Below are 18,986 nucleotides of genomic sequence, written 5' to 3'. Positions count from 1 at the left end.
AGCAATGTTACCTCGATGACAGTTCCTCTAAAAAAAAAATTTTTTTTTTAAATGTTTATACATTGTTTGTGTGGACGTAGACAGTAATGGTGGAATAATGTTTTCATATTTGGATGCAGTCACAGCCTTCATGTGCTTTTAATATCCCTGGCTTTCTGCTTTTCAGCCAATATCCTGCTTAAAAAACCCTGAAATCATCTTTTTGAGTTGTGTATTATTATTATTCGTTGATTTGAAACGGGACTCCACATATTCATGAACAACTTTTTGAGTTGTGTAACACATGTATTTGTGCGTCCATGCATGCATGCTTGTGTGTTTGAGAACAAGCAAAACAAAGCAAAAAGGATTGTATAGCTTCTGCAGCTGCATTCAAACACACAATGTCACATTTTACTCTTTAACTTGACACTGGGATTTTCTGTTAATGTAATTTACCTTCTTTACCAAAATTGAGAAGTGAACGTAATTTAACCACTATTTAATGGACACAGTAGCTGTCCTTATAAAAGGGCACTACAGAGTCACTTGAAAGAGGTCACCTCCACTAATTGAATTAACTCTACCCTATTAGTAAGTCAGGTCGATCCTACTAAAGACTGGCAATATATATAGTATCAGAATAAGACTTAAGCACGAGTGTCAGCAAACATTGTAGACACCAGTATTCACCTTTATTTGACACCAGAATTCAACACAATCATCCTGTGATGTGCACACAGCTCTCTTAAAATACACTGTTATAATGAGTCATGATTTTAACTGGCATTAACGATACAGTCATGTTGATGGCTAATCCCAAACTAGTGTTGAATATTAATTGTTTTTGGTTGAATATGGTTACAAGTTCCTAATAACTCAACTACTTGTTGTATCATGTTGAATCATGTGGACTCAGGGCGATCTTACATCCAAGCAAACTATGACAGCTTGGACTGATGTTACGAGCGAGTCTGGCAGGAGAAGGAGACATTTCGTGATGCTAACTTGGCACAAATCCACTGGGAAAATGAAGAAGTGAAGGCTTTCCCTTTGAGTATCCCAGGCTCTCTCAGAGTTTTTGTCTTTGTCAAGCCCAGAGATCAGTGGCTACAACAGAAGTGAATCCATTCATACTGTCTTTGATCCCTGCCTGTGTGTTTCCAGTTTAATGTGAAACATTGTCTTTGCTGGTCATATTCTGTGCCTTCAACTGTGACACCAATTTAAGGGGTGGAGGGGTGAAAGGTGTGTAGAGGTGAAAACAAGGAGCCACGGAAGCTCAACTACAGACACCCAAAGTGAGAGAGAGAAACACAATAACGATGCGATTATGTGAACACCGTCCTGGACCGAGTCCCTCATGCATCACTCTCCTTAGGGATAGGCTGGTTGTAGGATGGGCTGCCCAGGGAGGTGGGGAAAAATGACGGTATGTATGGCATGACAGACATCAGAGGGCTGCCCAGTGGGCTGCCATGTTGGGGCGTCATGGGAATGATAACATCATCCTGGTCCCACACGTGAAATGCATTCGGGTGGGAGTGGCAGAGGATAGGTGGCATGTGCAGAGGATTCTTTCCCCCCACCTCTCCGTCTTTTTTCATGTCCTCATCGATCGGGCCCAGCAAACAGTCTGTGGACAATCAGAGGGTGGAGAGAAGAGGTTATTTCGGTAACACTTTACAATAAGGGTCCCTTAATTAACGTTAGTTAGTACATTATTAAGCATTAATTAACTTTTTAAAGATATATTAACAATCATTATTATGTATTACTTAAGGTTAGGAAAGACATTAATTAATGTAACCTATTACTAAGCAGTTAATTAATGTTTACTACTCAAAGTTAGTTAATCAATTCAAAGTTGAGTAATGTAATTAGTTATCATTATGTATGCATTACTCAGCGTTAGTTAACACATTAGTTTATATATTAATGCTTAATAATGTACTAACTAACGTTAATGAAGGGACCCTTATTGTAAAGTGTTACCAACTCTTACACTGCTTTGTTCAGGTACCACATACAGTAGCCTAATTGCTAGAGAAAATTCAAAGTGTCTGAATTGCTACAATTACTTTGTTCCGTTTGTGTTACAACAGGCAAACAATTATGGTGTAATGTTTAGAAGAAGGAACAGGACTTCTTCTAATTCATTTATAAAGTCAAAACATCATGGTGTCACATGTGTCTACATTTTCAACACAGCATAATCAAACTATGCCTGAGACTGCAAGACTGCAGTGGCATTTTCAGTGCATTGTAACATTTAAAGCAAAAGGAAATCACCACACAACAGCTTGGAGTTCCAAAGATGTGATGACAAAATACCAGATATCAGCTCATAACACCTGATATTTAGCAAATTGTGTAAAAAAAAATTGAATATTATGCGTCATTCATTCAACCTGTGCGTTGAATAGAGTGGCAGTGCATCCGTTACATATCCGCCACCGAGGTAACCCATGTGTCTGTCGGTGGTTTGCACTCTGCCCTTAATAATAATTTCATTAAGCCAATATGTAGTGAGTACAGATGTCTTACACATTATCCTCCAATGTCACATTCAGTACTTCCCATATGTAATTAAGAAATCAGTAACACTGTGAGTTCATTCATGAGTACATTCACACTATCATCCAGTGTTGTAGTGAGATGGATTGAAGTCCTCTAATAGACTTGAATACCTGTTATATCCAGCATGAGGTCTTTGATGAGGTGACCCACGATAGCGTAAGCGACAGCGACCACAACCAGGGCGGCCATCACAAGGTAGACAACGGATTTGGGAAGCTGGATGAGGTCCCTGGGTGGAGGCTTGTACTCCTTGTACAGAGGCTCCACATTGTGAACCAGGAACTGGAATGGCTGTCCACCTTCACCAGTGTAATTAAAGCTGTCCATATTCCCAGAGTAGGAGCCTCCAGCAAGTCTAAGTTATTCCATTACATTGAAGGTGAAAATGTTCCTAACCACTTGATGTCACTCCCTGAAAAGCAAAGAAGGAAAGTCATGGTTGAAAATGAAATGAAATAGGCCTACTAATGTTTCATCATTTTCTGATTAATAAAATAATGTATTTTATTGCATCCATTTGAATACATTTTTATCTACTTTAATGGATTTCTTTTCTGACCTTTATCCACCATAAATAGGTCCATGAATAAATTCACCCACCTGACAAGACCACGTTTTTGCAGCTTCCAGATAAAATACACTTGCATCTTTGTTGCTAACATTTTTCTACACCATGATTATTCCCTGTCATCAGTGCCAGCATGTCGCTGCCTTCAGTTTATCCTTCACCAAGCGGACATCAGGACATCTCAGACGGTCTGTGAGCCTTGCCGCTGTGTGCTGTGTCCTCTCTGTGGAAATAATCCAGGCTGTGGGCGGTGACAGACAGAGAGAGGAAGGGAGGGATTACACTTCCAATCACAGCAGCGATCAATGAGTCCTTCATCCCACTGCCAACCTATCTCACACAGATTACCTAATCCACAACAGATAATCTGATTGAGTGCTTTCTTCCCTAAAATGCGCTCACACATTATAGCCTATCCACCCACACCCAATAGGCCTACACACAAAGAAATTGAAAGATCATAGTCTTTGCTAAGAAATTCTAAATTGTTTTGGGATCATGAGAAATAAATCCTCAATGTAATGACTTCCGGACTAGGCTGAAATTAAATCCTGCTCTACTTGCAGATCTACTGTAATTTCTCATGGCCATAGTATGATGATATAACAATTACATCGTTCAGTAACCAGCCTTTGACTAGGCTAAAATAAGAAACTGAAAAAGCAGCAATAAACTGCAAGAAGTAGGCCTAACACTTTTAATGAAATGAGTAGCCTATTTCTTACATTTCTTTTTCATCACTGTTTCAGATACCTGAATGGTTCATGACTTGTCTTGAGCAACCTAATCTCCTCACTCCCCAAACCCATCCTAAATTGCACACAGCTCCCAACATTCAAACCCATGCTCAAAACCCAACTTGATTAAATAAAATAAATATTACATTAACTTTTAACTCTCTATTGCATAGTGTTGCCATATGGCAACAATTACTTTATCTTAATTTTTCTAAAAAGCTACTTTTTTTGTTTTTACAGTTACGTGTGAAAAGGGGGCTTTTACTTTGAAGGACATACAATTTATGAGGTCAAATGACCAAGATATCCTGTTTGCCAGTCCCTTTTGCTCATGGACATTTGCCATGTAAACATCATTGTGTGGGGCTCCCGAAGACTGTCTTTTATTCAGAATTTTGGAAAATTTTCATTAAATGAAAAATTGAAATCACTATCTGGGGAAAGTAAACTGTATTTTTTTAACATTTAATTCAGTTTTGATGTAATAGTATTTTTGTAATATGCTAAAATACATTTGTTGCCATATGGCAACAGTATGCAAATATGAAAAATTCCTGGTGCATTCAACGCAATGGAGTCCCATTGACTTACATAGCATGAACCTACCCTGAGACTATGTTTATAACCTTTTCTTATATTTTAAAGGTAAAAACATTTTTTATATATATATATATATTTTGTGATGAAAGGTATTTTGTAACATATTATCTAAATAGACTACCTACGGCGCCCCCAACTTCCAGAGAACAGTCACCACACGCAGCATGCAGAACAAGTGGTAATTAACATATCCAACCACATATTAACCAAACATCAAGTGAAAGTATTGAGTAAAGGACTGAGCTATGTTCCTTCCTCTAAGGTTAATGCATTTAATTTAAAGGTGGACTGTTATAAATTCTTCAGACAGTTACACTTGAAACATTTCTTTCGCAACTCTGCTCAGACAGCTTTGGGGGGAGCTATTGATAAATTTAAAAAGAAATCCAAATTTGTTCCCACTGAGGCACCTAACCCCACATTAGCTACTTTTAGCAGAGTTGTTGAAAAAGATATAGAAGCACTGGTTAAATCCCAGCAGAGTCCAAAGAAATACAATGTCAGTATACTTGAAAGGAAAGCCTTACAAGAACTGCAGTCTAATCCTAAAATTATTATTAAGCAAGCTGATAAGGGGGGTTCCATAGTTGTAATGAACACTACTGATTATGTTAAAGAAGCTATGAGGCAATTGAGTAACACCACCTTTTATCAGATGTTGTCCAGCAATCCCACTGAAAGAATTGCAAATGAAAGAAATGTCATTTTAGATCATGCTCTTGCCAACAAATGGATTACTGAGAAACAGTTTGATTTTTTGAAAAATGATTTCCCCACTATTCCAGTATTGTATCTTCTTCCTAAGATTCACAAGTCTTTAACCGACCCACCGGGTAGACCTATTGTCTCCAGCAATGAGTCTCTTTTAGAACCTCTAAGCCAGTTTGTCGATTTTTATATAAGAGACATTGTAAAAACACTTCCCTCTTATGTTGCAGACACCGGTGACGTCCTGAGACACCTGAAGAACATTATTTTACCCAAAAATGCTTTTCTTGTCAGCTTTGATGTTGAAAGTTTATACACTAACATCCCCCACGAGGGCGGGGTAGAAGCTGTGCATCATTATCTTAGAGATGTCGAACATGCTCCTGTAGATTTGCTTATGAAACTTACCAAATTTATATTGGAATCGAATTATTTCATGTTCGACAATACATTTTATTTACAGACCCATGGCACTTCCATGGGCTCTCCTTTTGCGCCCAATTATGCAAACCTCTACATGGGCCTATGGGAAGAAAAATATATTTTTAACCTAAATAATCCATTTAAAGATCATGTCATATTTTTTAAGAGATACATTGATGATATTTTGTGTGTATTCACAGGTCCAGAGGAATTATTAATCCAATTCAGGGACTATCTTAATAACACGTACTCTTCCCTGAAGTTTACTATGGAGTACCACACAGACCAGATACACTTTTTAGATTTGCTGATCTCTGTGAATGAAGAAAGAACACTGGATACTACTATATTCCGTAAGGAAACCGATAGGAACACTGTTTTACATGCCCAAAGCCATCATCCTAAATCACTTAAAGATAATATTCCTTATGGGCAGTTCCTTAGGTTGAGGAGGATATGCAACAAAGAAACAGTTTTTGACTCTGAAGCCCAACTGATGACCGACAGGTTCATTCAGAGGGGCTACAGAAGAGAAACTGTCGAGAAAGCACTTAACAGGGCTAAAGATAAGAACAGAGAGAGTTTGTTAACACCTAGGCCACATGAATTAAAAGAAAACTCTGTCACATTTGTATCCGAATATAGCCATGCTTCTCATGCAGTAAAAAACATTATTCAAAAACACTGGAGCATGCTAAGTAGTGACCCTAGCCTTGGGGCTCTTGCTAAATGTAACCCCAAATTTTATTTCAGAAGAGGAAGAAATGTCGGGGACACTGTTGTTTCCTCCTTTTATAGGGAACCTAAGCCTGCTGGCAATTGGTTAGCCCAAGAGATTTATGGTAATTATAGATGTGGAAGATGTATACATTGTGCCCATACGCATGACACCAAAGTATTCAGTCACCCGCAGACGGGTGAAAAGTACAAAATTAGAGAATTCATAAATTGTATGTCAACACATGTAGTATATATGTTAAAATGTCCATGTGGTATGATTTATGTAGGACAAACTAAGCGCAACCTCAAACTGAGGATAGCAGAGCACAAAGCTGCCATTAGAAACGGGAATATGGATTATGCTATCGCGAGGCACTATAGAGACAGAAATCATGGGTCCGCTGCTTCTCTTAGATTTGTTGGGATAGAAAGGGTGTTGCCCAATCCAAGGGGAGGTAATCCAGTCAGAAAGCTTCTCCAGAGGGAAGCATACTGGATTCATACTCTCAACTCGCTAGAACCCCATGGTTTAAATGAATCTTCAGGACTAAGCTCCTATCTATAATTACTAATGTAGTTTGTTTTATGTCTCTTGATGAATTTTTGATGTTGTCCCTTACTCTAGAATCTTTGCCTACCTTCTTTTCACACAGGTAGTATATTCAAGAGACCGCTTCTCCCCCCTTTTTTCCTTCATTGGAAATAGTTGAGTATTTCAGTTCATATGTATATTGAATGTCATTATTATGTATATTTAATATCATTGTGATGTCTTGAGATGGGAATTATATTCATGCAGTTGTTTATTGACTTGTTTATTGACTTGTATAGGTCCTTATATTTGTTGTTTCTTGTATGTTTTTTGTATGCTACTGCATGTGGTGCATTTGTGTCGGTAGCTCATGATTTGTTTGTTATGCTTTCAGATGAGCCACCAAGTGAGGAGTAAGAGCAGCATTTCCCCTTCCCTCACAGGGGTTTTCTTAGGAAGTATGTCTTTCCTCAGATTTATTTTGTATAATTTAGACATGTGTGTATTGTATATTGGCATTTGTAGCAGCATTTGTTCTTATTTGTCAGGAGTTGAGATGTAACGAGTTGAAGGCAGGCCAGCCCATGGCAAGCTGTGGCTGATCCCACTGATTGCCGGGGGAGCCTACAAAGGAGCAGTGTCAGTGCCTGACCCACAAGCCTGATGAAGCCCACGGGGCGAAACGCGTTGCTGCGGTTTTAACAAATAAATTTATTGAATGTACCCCATTGAGTGCGGTGGAACCTTCTTTTCTTTTTTCATGGTTTTTGTTCCTGACACCACCTGCACCATTGTGGAGTTTTATCTGAGTTGTGCAGGGGCAATCTCTTCTCTACCCTGAGACTATGTTTATAACCTTTTCTTATATTTTAAAGGTAAAAACATTTTTTATATATATATATATATTTTGTGATGAAAGGTATTTTGTAACATATTATCTAAATAGACTTGCACTTATATCTTCTAGATAACTGAATGAAATGAAATAAAATGAGTGATTCAGTGTACTTCATTGAGACGGGTTCCAGGTTCTCAGACATTTTAGATAGGCTAACTGTTGAAATTATACAATGTTTTTATTGTATAAATGTTTGTTTGTTAGTTTTGGTTGAGTATGAGATGGATTTGTTGAGTGTTGCTTTAAATAAAATTAGTTTTTGGTCAAAAATGTTGATTTTATGGGCCTTTCCACCATTGCATATTGTTGCCAACAATTTACCAACGACCCCCCCTTTAAAAAAAATTAAGATTTTTAAAAAATATTTCTGTTATAATTTTAAGTAATAAAAACATGCAAAACATTTTTTACCATGCCGTAATATTTCATGCAATAGAGGGTTAATATTTGTGTGTTTATGGCTACTATTTAAATGACTTATTTTATATAATTTCTAGTAACTGTGTTAAGTGTCTTGAGCATTTGTATAAGTGCTTACAAATAAAATGTATAATTTTGTGTTGTTGTTATTATCGCTAATGTTGATGGGAGGTTGGAAATCAGAGGCTAAGCTAACAGGACAGTTAGCACTGAGCTAGCTAACAAGTTAGCTTGACCACATCCAGCTGCACTAAACCAGCAGCACTGTCGTATTATCGGCTTTATCTCTGTAGGTAACTCAATAAGTTATTCGTTTTCAACTGTGTGCGTTTTATATAGCTTACTTTGTTCTGCAAATATATTTTCAAGTGTTAAGTTTAAATAAATGATAGTTTAGCAGGTTAACATGAGCTAACAGTGTTGTTGCTAGTTAACTGTTAGAAACGAAATATGGGTAACTAAGTTAACAGGGTGGTCAAACTGTGAATCATATCAGCGTAATTCCTCTTGCAACGTTGTTCATGTATTTCTGTATGTATAAAACAGCTGTGGGATTTTTCTTTCTTTCTTTTCATTCATTAATTTACATTAAATTCAGATCTACTTGATTGGGATGGATGATATTGATTTCTACTTTGAGGACCCACCAGCAACGGTACAGTCCACCTCCAAGTCCATCCCCAGAGGCGCTCATGGAGATTCACACATGGTAACACTTTGTCTGATGAAAAAGACCCAGAAATTTCAAAATAATACTTTTCAAAACTTTAAAAGCAACATATGAGCTTTGGTACTTCAACAACAAACTGCCGTGATCCCATGGTGTGTGAGATGACACTGTTTCACCAAGCTAACACATTGTTTTTACACAGTTCAGCTTAGTATAGTTGTTTTGGTTTTTTTGTTTGTTTTGAAATACTATGACATTTTATACCTGGTGACAGAAATGTTTATAGCTGTTTTTTCTTTGTCCTTACAATACAGGCCGAGGACGAAGACCATGACTCGGCACAAGGGAAGTCTTCAGGGGTGAACGTGCCTGAGATCCAAGGGGATGATACCAGGTGCCCAGTACACCTACAGCTACAGACTAACTCAGACTAAAATTATGTTGCATTACCAACTTTTGTATGCTAATATCCTGTTCTAGCGCAAACATAGATTACATCAGCAGAAGAGTAGAGGAACTGGTAGGAAAGATTAACAGCAGCCGCACCAATGACCAGAAAGTGATGGACAGCTTTCAGGAGAGGTTAACAGAGAAGGTACAAAACTTGAATGTTTTGGTCCACTGCTCTGTATTTACACAGCTACCAAATTCTCATTTTATGATGGTCCTGAATGTACTGATACTGAATGTGCTGGGTGGGTACCTACATATCCTGAATGATCTCATCCTCCAACCTCTTACCGCAGGTGTCACAGACATGCCAGCTGATGAAGGAGCACATGTACACAGTCTACGAGAGGAACAGTAATGACATGCAAGTGAAGCTGCAGGAGTTGACCGAGGTGCTGGAGAGCTGCACCAAGCTCAACGGTGAGCTTCTGGAGGCCAGCCAGGCCCTGACAAGTCTACGAGGGGGTCTGAGCATTAGCAAGGCATCGCAATCCCCATAAAGTACGGTAGTTATCGTCCTGAATAAGTTAATATGTTCTTCTGTTTAATATTGTATTGACTGTTCAGAATAGTTCACTTTGTCTGCCCCAAACGAGAGGATAAGATTACTCTTTTGGTATCCTCTTTCTCTTATTCCAGGAATACACCGTTGTCTGTGTCTCTGTAGTTCAGGTTACAGCTCACAATTGCGGCCCAAGAATACAAAGACAAATGCTGAATTCATATTTTATTCATGTTCAGTTTCAGTATTCGTTGATTCAATAAATACGCTGCAAAGAAAAAGAAGAAAATGAATCAAATGATTTGACTCTGATGTTATCATTTTACATTTCTTATGCATTAACATGCCCCATTGTTTATATAGTTCTCTTCATCCCACCATACTAGAGATGTGTTAGCACTGATAAGCCACTCCTAAGTGACAAACATAACATAATATCATTTTTAACATATGACAATTTGATTACAGGTATTCAGGAGTTTGCACAGTATCTCATCTACACAGCTACAGTACATCCTCCCACTCATTCAGAACCATTCATTTACATGCTATCCAATTACACAGAATAAACACAACGTAACATGCAATAACCCTTACAAAAGTCTGCAGTATAATTCAGACATTTAAACTGTACAAATGTCTTATAACTCAGTTGGACCCAAAGCTTTACTCAGTTGCCTTTACACGTATATTGAGTGAAAACATGTATGTAATGAGGTATTTGTGTGACTGTGGTATCCCACCAGGCAAAGCGTGAGGAAGATTAATGACACCTCAAGTTAGAAATGAATTCCCAGTTGGTTTGAGTTTCTCAGAAGTTACACAAACTGTTATTCTACATCAAGTCCATTTCATGGAAAACAGTTGAAAGGCGTTAGTTTCCAACAGTGAAAGACTGCAGTCCAGTGATGGCTCTGCCCAGGATCAAGGCATGAATGTCATGAGTTCCTATAGAAAAAAATCATACAATATAATGAACAAGTTATATTTACCGCTAGAGATATTTAATTTATCATTAAAAATCACATTCTTCGTATCAAGAATAAAATTCTTAAGTCTGTAGAATCACAGACAATAGTTGTTAACCCTTTTTTTTATACTTCAACAATCTGTTGTATGAAAAAAAGGGCTCCTCCACTCAACAGGTCAACCTTTAATAATCTCTGCATTGCCGACCTCTGGTGGTGGACAAACATAACTGCAATTAAATCTCAAAACTATATCACTGTCAGCTGCTGGTGCTTTTGAAAATATTTTCATTTTACATTTAAGTGTGTATGTGGCCATTTGTGTGCGCCTACCTTCGTATGTGTTGACAGCCTCCAGGTTCATGACGTGACGGATGATGTGGTACTCATCTGCAATGCCGTTTCCTCCCAACATGTCTCTGGCTTGTCTGGCAATATCCAAAGCTTTGCCACAGCTATTCCTCTTCAGCATGGAAATCATATCTGGTGCCGCTCTAATAGGATGAGAGCAATCACATCAGGGGAAAATGTTTTTTTTAAGGAAAGGAGAGGACCAGTCACAAACCAAGTCCAAAACATGAAAGAAACTAAAGGACAGAAACTCACTTCTTCTCATCAATAAGTCTTCCCAGGGCCAGACACGACTGCAGACCAATAGTGATCTCTGTCAGCATGTCAGCCATCTTCTTCTGCATCAGCTGGTTCCTGGCCAGTGGCACCCCAAACTGGATTCTGATGGGCGGATATAAAGACATGTAAACTAACACCTCTAAATAGATGCTGAGGGAGACAATCTGAGTATGCAGAATGATAATGCTAACGTTTGCACATTTTCTCTCACATCAGACAGGTCCTATAAACTTGACCTTCATGCACACTACAACAGACAGACTGTCATTTACCTGTCCAGAGTGTACTGTCGGGCAGCGTGGAAGCAGAATTCAGCCGCTCCCAGAGCTCCCCAGGCAATGCCATACCGGGCGTTGTTGAGACAGCCGAAGGGACCCTTGGTTACAAAGGCCACAGACGAAAAACACAAGTCACATTTATGCTGTCAAATAAGAGTAAAATTAAAGGGCATTTCCAGTCATAATCAATGTTTACCTCAGATATCAGATCACCTACAGTATGATCAGTTCATTTCATACAATCCGTAGTTTTAAAATTTCTGTGGTCACAACAAGTAACGTATTTTTGGCCATCATTTACATTTTTTAATTACTCGGAATTACCACGGCTTCCACATTGTTCTTTTCCGGGTCAGAGAACACAACAGTAGAGGGACTCTGAGGCGTTTGTTCTCTGACACGGAAAGGAACAATGTGGAAGCCGTGGTAATTCAGAATTTTGATTTAAAGGTATAATGTGTAGGAATTCCCCCCCATCTAGTGGTGCAGTTGCATATCGGAACGTATTCTTGATGTTGCATTCAGGTGAAATCGGGCAGACATCAGACAGACAACAGACGCTGCATGTAACAGGATAAACAAGCGTCTATGTAAACAAGTGGTCCGCCAGCACGAGGCAAAACAATACAGGCGTGACAATATGTTGTCATGGTGATGTCGTATTGTTTACCTGACCCACGTTTTACCGTCTTTCTCTCGTGGAGTGAAATGACATCCGGTTGGTTTGCCGACGGCCGTCTGCCTGACTGCACCTGAATGCAACATCAGTGCCTCCGTCCTCCTCACACTACACAGTGGTGACAGTTTTAACAGGCGCTACCTGGAAAACTTTCTCCCCGAGCCGACAGCTCCGCTGAGTTTCCATGGTTACCTACGGTCACGCTGCCACTCAACGTAAAAAATGACGATGCAACATGGCCGCCTCGGTTCGGTGCGTCGCCCACTTATGTATTTGTAACGACTTGTAACAACTCATTCTAAGGTCCGAGAAAGCTTTCATTTGTATGCGGGTGTGATTCCACTTCAGTGAAATACGTATTTATGAAAGACATATTTTATTTTTGCTAATAAAAAGCCAAATAAGTTACATACTGGGGCTTTAGTTTAATTGTAAAGCGAATTATATATAATATATAATAATATATATATAAACGTCGACACACTGCAGTTGGGAGTATGGATGGTATGAAATGAACTGATCATAGGCGACCTGATATCTGAGGTAAACATTGATTACAACTGAAAATGCCCTTTAATTTGGTTTTGCTGGAGTTGAAAATGACATGAGAGAGCCAACACTCACAGCCAGGCCAGAGACATTGGGCAGGAGGTTCTCCTGGGGAACCTCTACGTCGTCCATCAGGATCATGCCAGTGGCGGACGCCCTCAGTGAGAACTTGCCCTCAATCTTGGGGGTGGAAAACCCCTTCATTCCACGCTCCAGGATGAAACCCCTCACCCTGCCATCCTCACACTTTGCCCAGACCACTGCAATGTCTGCCACTGGGGAATTTGTGATCCTACCAGAAGGAGAGTGAGAATCAAAGATAAAAGTCAGATAATAATAGTATGATAGCTTGTAATAGCAGGAGATTAATAGTATATAAACAAAAAAAAAGACAATTGGCAAAGACTCATAAAAAGCTTTAAGGTTTTAGTTTTTCTTGATCAGATAAAAATGCAGAGGGGTGGGCTCTGTCTCCAAATACCAGATCAACATTATATTTCATAAACTACTCTATAATCTAAAGCAAAAGTGGAAGTATATATATGTCCACATACCAAGTCTTTGATCCATTTAAGATGAAGGTGCCGCTGGACGGGTTGTACTTGGCCTTGGTCTCCATACCGCTGGGATCACTGCCGTGGTTGGGCTCCGTCAGGCCAAAGCAGCCCAGGATTTCTCCACGAGCTGCAGGAAAAATCGACAGCGAGCTTACAATAAAAAAAAAAAAACCTTGTGCTTTGAACTTTGCTGTTTAAAATGTCACGATCAAGAGGTGTTTCTTACCAAGCCTTGGTAAGTACTTCTCCTTTTGGGCCTCTGTGCCATAGGCATTAATTGGGTGCATGACCAGTGAAGACTGGACACTCATGACTGACCGATACCCACTGTCAACTCTCTCCACTTCTCTGGCGATGAGACCATATGCCACATAACTAGTGCCAGCACAGCCGTATCCTGCAGGGTAAACAGAAGGGAATCTAATTCCAAATAATCCTGCGCAGTGAGTACATACGTAATATGACAAAAATATCATGTGGTGTATTGACAAAGCAGAGAGAAATAAACCTATAGAAAATAAAAATGAGGAGTGTTTTTTGTTTACCTTTAATAGTTGGGCCTAGGACGCCCATCTCTCCCATCTCTGAAACAATCTCACGGTGGAAATCTGTAACATGTTGGGTAACAGACACCAATAGTCAAAGATTGAGCAGAGACTCAACAGTTTACACATTTGACGGGTAGGGTCAGCAGAAATGAAGTTATTCTTTGTAATCTAGATTCTATGAGATTTCATAAACAAAACCACTGGCGAGAAACTACAGGCAAAAACACTGATTTTGGGCTATTTTTCTTCCTGAACATGTCTTCTTTCAGAAAAGTCAAAAGAAATGGTAGAACATCCACATTAAGGTGGTTATTTTACTTCATTGTGTCTCTTTCGTCGGTAGATTTCTCCTAAATTCACCAAAAGTTAACAGCTGCTGTGACAGACTGAGCTGTGCCTGTTGTCTGACCCATGTCATGTCAGGTATCATTGTAAAGCTCTCTCTCTCCCGAACAATGATGTAGGCTCCAAAAATTGTCATCTACTCCATATCCGCAACCAATCGTAAAAGTACAATTTACATTAACACATATGGAATTTTACAGTACAAGTCTTTAAAGGCCGTTTTCTCAAAATGAGTTTTTCCTCAGACTGAGTTAGTAATCTCCACGTCAGCAGCACTTACAGACACCAAACCTTCCAGTTTTATTGCTGTCTATATTCTGAAGGTTTTTACAGAGGGGATTGTTGATATATCATTCACAGCCTGATTTATACAACATTTTATTCCTAAAAATATGGCGAAATTGATAAAAAGAGATACTGTATCCAAAATACCCTCTGTAAAAACTTCTCACTCTAATATGTCTACAATATAAAATTAGTGCATATTTCATCAGATATTGCCTCATAAACATAAAATTTGACAAAACTTGTAATACGTAATGTGATAAACTTGGGAAGTTTCATGGTGATATCTGTTATTTAAAATGTTTTCCCTATTCATCTGTAGTGTCTCCCCTTAAACAATCTGTACATTCCGATCCCACGCCTAAAAACCCCATCTGCTCTGATCACGGATGTGTGTTTAGCTCACGTTCATGTCTGTTAGCCATGAGGATGCGGGGCATGAGCTTTTCCTGGCAGTAGTCACGGAAGGAGTCTCGGATCATGATCTCCTCCTCTGTCAGCTGACCCTCCAGGTTGAGGGCGTCCCGCCAGTTGAATGCCACCTTGGCTGAGGGTCAAAATATGAACGCGCACACACACACACACACACACACACACACACACACACATACATCCATATGCTGTGGTTATGTCACAGTCAGATGTTGTAACAGAAGGTGGAAAAGAAACTGAGCAGGCCAGACTGAGCTCATTGAAATGTCACATACCAGCCTTGGCAGGTTTTTTGACTTCTTCCACATCTAATGGAGAAAAAGTAAAGAAAAAGTCCTGTGAATTACACATCCTCTTACACCAATTTAAACAAATTATACATCATAATCCTTTGTGTTCGTTTTCTGTTGTGCATGCTAGTGGGAATATGTGTTTACTACATTAAGAAGCTAATGTGTTTTCCAAACAGCACCCATAAAACCTACCACCCTCTCTGTATATTTACAGAATGAGTCTGGATTGTCTAATGTAGCCTACCTTTGTGAGCTGAGGCAGCTGTGGCAGCTGTGCCCTGGGCTCTGGACAGTGTGACAGCAGCACATTTCTGACTGCTGGAGAGCAGACGCGTGACAGCACCTCTGACAGCCATGTGTTTACTGAAAATGGAGGAGACGAAGAAGACATGTTGTCGTATTTAACATAACAGTGTGTGGACACGGTTTACAGGTGGCAATGGCACATTGTGCAACACTGTAGCAGGTTCAGTAGGCAGACAAGGGAAAACAGAGTAAATATGCACAATAAAATGAATCAGTATGGTAGTTTTCAGTATGATAATAAACACACTTGTGTTGGACCAGAGTTGTTGTTATTATTATTACATTATAAACACTCAATGCAAGACAAGCTGTATGAGTTTGGGTTTTATTGTGGCAATGGGTTAGAAATTTTAATGTTTACATTTTAAATCTTTACCTTTAAATATTTTCTCAACAACTAAAACAGTTTTGTACACATTTCAAATCAAACAGGCAATCTGTCCTGTGAGTCAGAGCAGCTTAACCTGCACGTGCAGCAAAGTTTACAGTTAGTGGCTTATTTTCAGTTTTCTTTAGGAAGCCTCGTCCTAAACGCACAGTACCTTTTTTAATCTCTCGGTGAGTTTATCTGATGATCCGGTGACTTCCCCGACCTGCAAAAAGTTGCTTAAGTAATATTCCTCCCGGTGAAACGTCACCAAGATACGTAACAGCCAACATGGGCGCTCCGCTCCACCATGACAGGTGAGGCACGAGCCACTTCTCCACTTCGAACTTATGCAACACACTGAAGTTACACAACTAACCTTAGTGTGACTCCCAATGGGGTATCATGAATGTGTTGGATACACACCGAGCCCGTGCCTGTTGTGGATGTGAGGACTTTGTTTCTATGTCTGGTGTGGAGTTGTGTCGTTTAAATTGGGGTGTGTAAAGTTGGATTTGGGAGAAATGTCCTCACCCAAGATGGCGCCTGAGGACTGACGTATGGTCGGGCTGTGTGGAGGGTGTCGGCCCACCACTTCTCAGCTCATTGGCTGGTAAAATAAGGAGTCATGTACTGAATGTCTGAGCGCCTATATGCAACTTGTGTAAGTGACAGTGCAGCTGGTGGTGGAGCCACCTGACCACAGGCTGACACAACAACACCTACAGCCCATAGACTGTAAAAAATATATTAATAACCTGCTACTGAAAACATTTTTCATTGTGCTCCTAAAGTAAACTAACAAATGTTAGTGTAGAGCGCCCTTAATAAGCAATGTTCAGCTTTTTATACGGAGGGAAGTTTAGGTTAACAGCTCACACTTTATGTAGATCAGTAGCTGGCTAAGATCCTCGAGTAGGCCTAATGCTTAAAACAAACTGGTAAGCTTCATTATTTTTGGTAGATTTTTACTTTTGTGAATGCTTGTTAATGCTGATCTTATCTAGGCTATCTCATGATGTTACAGTATCTTTATTTCTTATTTCAAATTAGCCATAATGGAATGTTGTGACTGGACTTTATGCTTAGTAAGTCAGTCCACCCTACAGATTGAAAAACATTAGATCCCTGTTTATCATTCAAACTGAGAAACAATCCTGAAATATTGCAATCATGTTACAAATAAGCTGTAGATAACACCCAGGAGCTGAAAGCATTATAGTTTATAGTGGACATTCTAAATGGAATGTGTTCAGGTGTTCTCTAAATAAAGGCATATTTTAGCTCAAATTGTCGTGGTAAGGAGAACATCATTGTTTTTTTAGTCTTGGAACCCATTTTATTGGATTCCTTGACTCCGAAAATGTAGGCATACAGTTTGACACCAAAATTGTCATTATAGCTACAACAGAAGCAAAGATATTGGCCTCTCAAGTATGGTCGGCAACCATTTTTTTAAAAACATGACTTATTTCGGACACAAAGTGTGATCTCACTTGTGTCTTAAGATTTATTTGTATGACCCTAAGGTACTTCCATGCCAAAGGGGACCTTTGCATCATGATTTGAAGTCAAAAGTCGCTTAACCTCCCTACTAATAGGCTGTGTGTGAATTTTAGGCTTACATAAGGAAGAGCAGGAGAATCAGACCAAGTTGTTTCCTTTTCCTTTTCCTTTTCAGAGGTGTTTGTATTACACCTCTATACTTAGAGAGGTGTTATACTTATATCACACATCTCTACCTCTCTTCCCTTCTGCACCTCTCCCACTCTGCCCTCAATTTAGGTCCAGTAAACTCATCAAACTCTCCATCCCCAAAGCCTGCGCCATCTTTGGACGCAGCGCTTACCAGTTTGCTGCAGCTAATGACTGGAACACTTTACAAAGCACCCTCAAACTCACTGTCCTCACATCACTCACTCTTTAAACAAAATCTGCAACAAATTACAGTTGACTCTTGCACCTGTTGAATAGGCCTAGGGGAGAGTGGGGTAAAGTGAGACACTTTTTACATTTGCTCCCCTCTAAGCGAGCTAAAATGATTTATCAGTAAAATTTAAACATTTCCCATGAATTCAGGATGTTGCCTAGAAATGGAAATTATCAGAATGTATTTAGGACGAAGGACAGTGAAAATATGATTGTTTTAAAAAAAGTGGTCTTGTGTCTCACTTTACCCCAGGTCAGGGGTAAACTGAGACAAACTAGAAAAATCAAGGGGGTAAACTGATCCACTTACTTTTTCCACTCTGAAACTACCATAACAACACATGTTCTAACAGTTAGAGTCCTGACAGCTAGCTTGACAACCACACTTCCCAGAACTAATGTCGGACTAGTAGCAGAATCATGGGGATTTGTCAATTAAGCACTTTTGTTTTCTCAACACAAAGTGACTCAAAACCAAAATCAAATACAACACAAAATGTTTTAATTAACATTCAAATGACAGATAGAACCAGTTAGATAGTCTGGGGGTTAGATTGTAGGCCCTGACAATCGTGACCATTTTGATCAAAAGTCCTCTTGTTTGTGGGGGGAGCCAACAAAGTGGAATGTGACTAAAATTGAGTTAATTAACCAATAAATAAGTGAGCTGACTGAGAGCACATCATAACAAAGTAGTGTGGCTAGAGATCATGTTTGATCACGCAAGATTTCTGGTTTGGGGGACGAGATTCTAGTGTAAATCTTTGTGTGTGGTGCTCACAGTGTCTCACTCATGGATTTATTATAATACATCCATGGTCTCACTTTACCCCGCAGCATTTGTCTCACTTTACCCCAACACCCCCATTTTAGAAAAAACGACCTCTCTTAGAAATTCAGGCTAATTTTCAGCCAGCATCTTCACATGGTATGATGTGTTAGTAGTTCATCATCGTGTATCATATAAGTTTTTCTACCTGAATCAATTTGCTTTGGCACAAGAGTTGATTAAGTTGACAGCAAGAAAATTTAC

At 39.3% G+C, this 18,986-nt stretch overlaps 3 protein-coding genes across 6 annotated transcripts; 1 reads left to right on the top strand and 2 right to left on the bottom strand.

The window, feature by feature from the left end:
- Window positions 1–1,206: 1,206 nt before the first annotated feature.
- Window positions 1,207–3,378, bottom strand: LOC146991251 (uncharacterized). Its single transcript, XM_085789933.1, has 3 exons — window positions 3,160–3,378; window positions 2,670–2,971; window positions 1,207–1,615 (listed from the first exon to the last, which is right to left on the bottom strand). Exons 2-3 carry the CDS (start codon window positions 2,884–2,886, stop codon window positions 1,341–1,343), a joined length of 492 nt encoding a protein of 163 aa, XP_085646059.1. The 5' UTR covers window positions 2,887–2,971; window positions 3,160–3,378; the 3' UTR covers window positions 1,207–1,340.
- Window positions 3,379–8,778: 5,400 nt separating this feature from the next.
- syce2 (synaptonemal complex central element protein 2) lies at window positions 8,779–10,082 on the top strand. Its single transcript, XM_085788790.1, has 4 exons — window positions 8,779–8,874; window positions 9,150–9,229; window positions 9,316–9,430; window positions 9,582–10,082. The coding sequence occupies exons 1-4, from the start codon at window positions 8,779–8,781 to the stop codon at window positions 9,783–9,785; spliced, it is 495 nt and encodes a 164-aa protein (XP_085644916.1). The 3' UTR covers window positions 9,786–10,082.
- On the bottom strand, window positions 10,000–16,485 carry LOC146991249 (glutaryl-CoA dehydrogenase, mitochondrial-like). 4 transcript variants are annotated; one of them, XM_085796725.1, is made up of 12 exons: window positions 16,200–16,485; window positions 15,596–15,714; window positions 15,334–15,366; window positions 15,033–15,173; window positions 13,994–14,056; window positions 13,675–13,845; window positions 13,446–13,575; window positions 12,967–13,183; window positions 11,658–11,761; window positions 11,362–11,487; window positions 11,089–11,249; window positions 10,000–10,735 (listed from the first exon to the last, which is right to left on the bottom strand). In XM_085796725.1, exons 2-12 carry the CDS (start codon window positions 15,705–15,707, stop codon window positions 10,662–10,664), a joined length of 1,332 nt encoding a protein of 443 aa, XP_085652851.1. In that variant the 5' UTR covers window positions 15,708–15,714; window positions 16,200–16,485; the 3' UTR covers window positions 10,000–10,661. The 4 variants fall into 4 exon arrangements, with proteins under 4 accessions (XP_085652851.1, XP_085652879.1, XP_085652945.1 ...); XM_085796753.1 differs by having other exon boundaries at window positions 15,334–15,357; window positions 16,122–16,226; XM_085796819.1 differs by having other exon boundaries at window positions 15,334–15,357; window positions 16,200–16,219.
- Between the last annotated feature and the right edge of the window lie 2,501 nt (window positions 16,486–18,986).

Source organism: Trachurus japonicus, chromosome 1 (genome assembly GCF_045865225.1).
Source record: "Trachurus japonicus isolate A0001 chromosome 1, Traja_1.0".
Classification (NCBI taxonomy): domain Eukaryota; kingdom Metazoa; phylum Chordata; class Actinopteri; order Carangiformes; family Carangidae; genus Trachurus; species Trachurus japonicus.
This window is presented reverse-complemented; position numbering and strand designations above follow the sequence as displayed.